This window comes from Herpailurus yagouaroundi, unplaced genomic scaffold (assembly GCF_014898765.1).
Source record: "Herpailurus yagouaroundi ecotype Mexico unplaced genomic scaffold, PumYag 184, whole genome shotgun sequence".
In the NCBI taxonomy this organism is placed as follows: Eukaryota; Metazoa; Chordata; class Mammalia; order Carnivora; family Felidae; genus Herpailurus; species Herpailurus yagouaroundi.
In genome coordinates this window covers 38,364,147-38,370,427 of record NW_024412415.1, presented here as the reverse complement: position 1 = coordinate 38,370,427, position 6,281 = coordinate 38,364,147, and the positions used below count along the sequence as shown (strand labels likewise).

General features: G+C 60.5%; 1 protein-coding gene across 2 annotated transcripts; it reads right to left on the bottom strand.

Moving 5' to 3' along the window:
* Positions 1-2,274: 2,274 nt before the first annotated feature.
* Positions 2,275-5,530, bottom strand: ISLR (immunoglobulin superfamily containing leucine rich repeat). 2 transcript variants are annotated; one of them, XM_040493245.1, is made up of 2 exons: positions 5,080-5,530; positions 2,275-4,277 (listed from the first exon to the last, which is right to left on the bottom strand). In XM_040493245.1, exon 2 carries the CDS (start codon positions 4,267-4,269, stop codon positions 2,983-2,985), a length of 1,287 nt encoding a protein of 428 aa, XP_040349179.1. In that variant the 5' UTR covers positions 4,270-4,277; positions 5,080-5,530; the 3' UTR covers positions 2,275-2,982. The 2 variants fall into 2 exon arrangements, with proteins under 2 accessions (XP_040349179.1, XP_040349180.1); XM_040493246.1 differs by lacking the exon at positions 5,080-5,530 and adding an exon at positions 4,479-4,574.
* Between the last annotated feature and the right edge of the window lie 751 nt (positions 5,531-6,281).

The following is a 6,281-nucleotide window of genomic DNA, read 5'->3' as shown; positions in this document are numbered from 1 at the left end:
TGGAGGTAGGACTTCTCCTGGGTCCTTGAGAATGGGCAGGACTTAGGGAAGAGAGATTTCAGGAAGACGGAAGCAATATGAATAAAGAAGCGGAAGAGGGGGGATGGGGCACAGGGTGGAGCTGTCCTAAAAGGAGTAGACCCTGTGTGCAGCCGGGAAGGGCAGCTGAGGTGGGGGTGGGGAGGCGGGGGGGGGGCCCCCCTTCCCTTGCTGGGGACTGGTGGAGGTGGGGGATGGATGACTGAGGGTGTAGGGTCCACTGTGGGCTTGGTGAGGGTGGGGGAAAGGTGGCCACTCCACAGATCTGGGTCAGCGGGGCCTTGAGAGATGTCTGCACAACCTCTCTCTTCACCCACATTCCCACACTCCACTACGGCCTCAAATACACTTGAAGCTAGGGGTGGGGCCAGGGAGCTCAAACCCGCCTTTGAGGCTGCCCCAGAGGGGCGGGGGAGGGTGGGTAAGAGGGCGGGCTCTGATCCCACTGTAGCCCATTGAAAAATGTCTTTCTGACCCAGTGTTGGTGACCGACAGCGTCACAGGGCTGAGAAGGCAGACTGGGTCTCTTCCCTTAACAAGGAAACAGTCACAATAGAGTGTGATCAGACTGGCACACTGGACACCCAGGGCTGTGTGAGCCAGAGGAAGGGACCCCATCCTTGTGGGGGCCAGGGGGTGGGGCACCCAGGAAGGCTTCCTTGAGCCAACTTAGCCAAGTGAGGAAGGGGGGAAGGGTGTCCAGACCAAAGGAACAGCATATGTAAAGATGTAGAAGATAACACATCACAGACTATTACGGGAACAATTAATTAGCAGGTCCAAGAGAGTCACGTGGAGGGAGGGTGACATCAGAGAGTCAGGCAGAGGGACAATGAATGGCTGGCTGGGGAATTTGGACGTCACTCTGAGGGTACAGGGAGCCACAGATGACTTTGAAGCAGGAGAGTGACTGTTTCATTCAGAGCACAGCTGTTCCCCAGCTGCCCCTGACTCAGGTCTTAGGCCCAGGTCCCATTTCCAAAAGCCAAGCTTGCTCAGCTGTGAATGGGGGCCAGAGACATCAGGGATCCAAGATGAGTTAGGGTATCAAGCCTTCGATAATCAGAGTCCATTGGACCCTTAAGCATCCTACTCGTCCTTTGTTTTCTGAGGAAACTGAAGCCCAGAGATGGGCAGTGATTTACCCAAAGTGGCACAGCACGGGGGACTTGGCTCCACCCTGCTGCTTCCCACCAGATGTGCAGACATCCCTGACATGTGCTGCTGGTGACATCAGCTCAGCAGGAGCTGCAAGCTGCTGAGGGGGGCCGGGAGGTGCTGCGTGTGGACCAGGAGGAGGGGGAAGGGAAGCTGGCCAGACTCCTCGGCCTCCCTGCCTCCACTTTGCTGGGCTCAACAGTCCTGAGTGCAGAACCTGGGAGGCCGCAGAGCCTCTCCCACAGGGTCGTGTCCCTATGTGTAGCCCCCTTCGTTCTGGAAACGGGTGGGGGGGGAGACACATCACTGACTCGGCACGGATGTGGGGATTAGTCTCCAGGTTCTGATTCCATCTACATGCTCCCCACTCTAAGAGACCCTCAGGCCGCTGCCAGGCCCTCGCCACCCCCCAGGTCAGTCGCCGATCCACCTGCTGTGTGGGGAAGACGCCCAGGGCCGACTTCTCCTCCAGAAACACCATTTCCTCTTCCTGGAAAGCACCGTTGGTGTCCTGGGCTCCCCCCTCAAAGATGCTCTCTTGTTCTCACTCTCTGGGTGTTTTTTCCTCTCCCCCCTTCTCGCCCCTACCCTGCGTCCCATCTCCCCCTTTCTCTTTCCTCCCCATCTTGCTTGTCTGTCCCCATTTCCTCTCCATTCCTTAACATCCCTTCCAGGAATAGGACCGGGAAGGGGGGGCCACAATCCAGGTGCTTCCGTTCCCTGCCCTCCCCCCCAATGCCTCCTTAGGCCACTGCTGGCATGAAGCACTGTGCAGGGCCATGGACCCAAGGGAAGCCTCTGGGATGCTCGTCAGGCCCACAGCCCCGTTTGTCCTGTGGGCTCATTTGAGGACAGGGATGATCTGCCCTTCACCTCAGCTTGAGGCCCGGCGCTGAGCCCACCGGCCCAACCCCTTGTGCTACCTGCTACACAGTCTGTGTGGGCCTCACAGGCCCCGTCACACGTGGACAAGCAGGCTGGTTGTCCTGACCCTCCGACTCCCTATCCTGTCCCCAACCGGGATGGGGGCGGCAGGGGAGGACCCTAGATTCAGACAAAATGCCAGGCAGACGCAAGGGAGCATCAGAAATGCTGTTTATTTCTCGGCCGCCCCCTGGGACGGCTAGCCTCTTTGGAGGGGCAGGCTACAGATGCATACTTGGAGAGAAAGGCAGGATAGGTGTCCGGGGTGGAGGGGCACAGGGTGGGAGGAGATGAAGGCCATCCCGGATCCTCCGATCCTGTCTGAGATCAGGGCACAGACTCCCGAGCCCCCAGATCATCAGGGAATGCCAGGAGGCAGCGGGAACTCAAGCGGGTCACCAAGAGCCCAAAGCTATGCCAGCCACCGCCCGAGACCCTATTCCCTGTCTGCTTCAGGTCACTTCCCTGCCAAGCCCCCGGCCCCAACCCTGTGCCCCCAGCCTTTGCCAGCTGGTCGGACCCAGTGCCTGCAATTCCATCGGTAGGGCTTCCCCCGGGGGGTTAGGGCATCGCCCTGTTAGCGAGCTGCCCTGATGGGGGAGCACGGGCCATGTGGTTAGCAGCAATCAGCACCGCACACGGTGAGTATGGGATCAAATTCTGGTCTAGTCACTAGCTTTGAGCAAGTTTAGAAGTCGGGGGTGGTGAGGGTTCCAGAGGAGGTGAGAAGGGAGGTAGGAAGATGTGAAGTCCCCCACACCGGCCTTGGGAGTCGCCACCCTCAGACCCAGGTGTTGCTTATTATAAGGGACATCCACAGAGTCAGGGGAGGGAGGGGGGGTGGGGACGGGGGGGGGAAGGCTAGAAGGAAGTGAGGAAGAGAAGGAGGAGGCTCTGGCCTAGTAGGAACAGGCCCGGGGGCTGCTTCCCAGGGGCCCCTCCTCCCACTGCTGCAGCCTCAGGGCCCCCCGCGCGGCTGAGGTAGATGATGACGACGTTGTCCTCTGGCCCTGAGGGCTGTACCTCGTTGTCAACCGTGTAGCAGCCCTTACCCTCAGCCGCTTTGCCGTGGAACCTGCGCCCCAGCGCATCCTCCCCACCCTCGCCCGGTGTGGCCAGTGCCACGTTTACTGAGCTCTCCGCACTGCCTAGCTCGTTGGTGGCCAGGCAGCTGTAGGTGCCCTCCTCCAGCTTGCCAAAGTCTGGGATGAGCAGGCTGCCGTTGGCAAAGGCCTGGAAGCGAGGCCGGCCGCCGGCGGCCAGGGCCCCGGGCAGGGCACGCCCGTCGGCACCCACGTTGGGGCTGGTGATCTCCACGGTGCCACCGGGCGTCTGGATGTGCCAGTGGAGCTGGGGGGCCGGTTGCCCCTCCACGTCGCAGTGGAGGGCCAGCACGAAGCCCGGCCGCAGCTCGGCACCATCCTGGCTGGGCTGGTAGGTGAGCTGCACCGAGGGCGCCGAGCAAGGCAGCGGCAGCAGGCGGTTCAGCGGCGTGCCCTTGAGCACGTGGGGCGAAGTGCAGGTGATGTTGTCTTGCTCCGGGATGGACACGGCCGTGGTCAGGGCCCACGTCTTGAACCACACGATGCCGCAGGTGCAGTCGAAGGGGTTATCGTTGATCTGCAGGTGGGACAGAGCGGTGAGAGGCGCGAAGGTGCCTTCGGCCAGCGCGTGCAGGCGGTTGTGGTTGAGCTGCAGCGAGCGCAGGGCACGAAGGCTGCGGAAGGCGTCCCGGGGGATGAAGGTCAGCTCGTTGCTGTCCATCTTGAGCAGCTGGAGGGCACTGAGGTTGTGCAGGTCGCTCCAGGCAAAGTCGGAGATGAGGTTGTGGCTGAGGTCCAGGCTCCTGAGTTGGCCCAGAGGGGCGAGGGCACCGGCGGCCACCACACGGATCTCGTTGTGCGCCAGCCACAGCGACTGCAGCAGGGGCACCTCCCGGAAGGCGCCCTCTGGCAAGCTTGGCAGCCGGTTGGCCGACAGGCTCAGCGTGGTCACGTTGGCAGGGAAGCCGGGTGGCACGGCCTCCAGGTCGCGGTAGGCGCAGTCGGCGATCTGGAAGCCGTACTTCTCGCCGCAGTCGCAGGGCTCAGGACAGGCCTGCGCTAGGCCCAGGAGGACCGCCCAGCAGAGCAAACGCAGCTCCTGCATCCTACCTCCTGCAGAGAGGGACACGCCACCAAGGTGACCCCAAGGGCCCGTGCAAGGCACTCGTCCCTCTCGGGACCCCAGCCAGACAGAGCTCTTCCCCCTCACAAGGCCCTGCCCCCACAGAATCCGGCTAAGACCCAACACCACCTAGCCCCCCTGCCCATTCTACAGAAGGGGAAACTGAGGCCCAAAGAAGGGCCAGGACTTGCCCGAGGTCACGCAGCCAGAAGGGGCGAAGACGGGACGGAAGAGGACCCCAGCTCCTCCTCCAAGCAGAGAGCTCTCCCTGCCTCGGCCAGCTCCGAGCTGATTTTATGACTTGAAATCCGTTTTCAGCCGCCCCCTCCCCCAGCGCTCCACGGAACCTCCCTCCTGCCCTCCCACATCCTGGCCACAGTCCCTCCCACCGGAGCCCCCCATAGGTATGCTTTGCCCCGGCCCAGACAAGGCCCCTTGTGCAGTGCACACCGCCCCCATCCACCCCATCCGCCCCCCTCCCGCTCCTACAGGCTATGACCACAGCAGACACCAAACCCTTTCTACAGAATCACACCCGTGGCCTGTTCCTTTCAGACTACGCCAGGCAGCTGCCTAAATAAACCCCCGCCAGGACCTCTCAGCTGGCCTGGGGGAGGCCAGTGGTTCAACCCAAATGCTGCCGGGATTTCCGGGGATGCGGTTGCTAGAGGGGCAGACGCCCCCTGGACACATCCAAATAAGGGATTGTCCCAAGCACCCCGAACCAACGGGAAAGTGCCAGGCAGTCGAGCCTCCGTGCCCGGCAGGCCTCCCCCTTTCCCGCTGGCTTACCTTCAAACTACTCTTTCTTAGCCAAGCGGATCCACTTCTAAGATGGGACCAAAGACCAACAAAAGACAGAGTTGGCCCAGGGCAGGCTGCGGGGCCACCGGGCGTGCAGGGAGGATGCGGAGGCTGGAGGAAGGGGCACCCTGGTTCCTGCCCCACCTTCGAACCGCTCGCCCGTGCCCGCCCTTCCCCAGACAGGGTGCCTGGGGCCTCGCTGAGAGCAGGCTGCAGGAAGGGAGCCCAGACAGCCCGGACACTCCCTCCTTCTAGCAAAACAACTGCTTCTCTGCAGCAACAAGGACCCGTGTTTCATAAGTGACACCAGAAACTCGAGGGGGAAGAGATGCCAAATTTTTTTTCTTTTTTTCCCTCTCTCTCACTCACTTTTAGCAGCTTCAACTTCCTTAAAGACACAGCACTAGCTGGACAGCACCCAATAAAAGATGGGGCTAGGAGGATTTTTATGGAGCGAAGAGTGAGAATTGAGTCTCCCGGAAGGTGGGAAACTTCTAACCTCGCTTCAAACAAGAGGAAAGATGGGGGGGGGGGTCTTCTCCAAGCTGGGGCCGTATGAGTGATTGTGTGTGCACATGCGTGCGACATTTCTAGGCGTGGATGAGTGTGTATGTGTGTTTGTGTGGATGTGGGTGTGGGACTGTGTGTCAATGTGTGTGTTTGGGAATGTTTGAGCGTGTGTTCGTGTAGGTGTGAGACTGCATCGTTTTGTGTCGTCTCTGTGTTTGTCTGGTGTATACAAGCGAGTGTGTGTATTTGGGAGGGTGTGTGTGTGTGTGTGTAGAAGTGTGTGTCTTTGTGTCCATGTGTCTGTGTGGGTGATGCTGTGTTTCAATGAAAAGCAGAGAAGGCCCAAGTGTATGAAAACCCCACCAGACTCCAACACCCCAGCGAGAAGCCAAAATGTTAGTCCTGGTTTTGTGAGAAAGCACATCTTCCTCGTCTGTGTCAGGCCTGCCTGCTGGCTCTGAGGCTAGGCTGCTCTAAGCACATGTGGTCCAGGGAGGTCCCCAGGCGCCAAGGCGCCAGACCTGGCTCCCCACTTGGCCGGGAGGGGAGAGATCAGGGAGGCGGGCAGAGGTACGACAAGGCACCGAACCCCGTAGCAGAGAGTCTTGGACACGAATCAGTTGGACTTCAGTTTCCCTGACTGGGATTCTGAGAGACCCAGGTTCACACAGACAGTTCCA

Excerpts from the sequence above, each read along its gene's own strand:
- ISLR (XM_040493245.1), bottom strand. The coding sequence starts at position 4,269 with ATGCAGGAGCTGCGTTTGCTCTGCTGGGCGGTCCTCCTGGGCCTAGCG.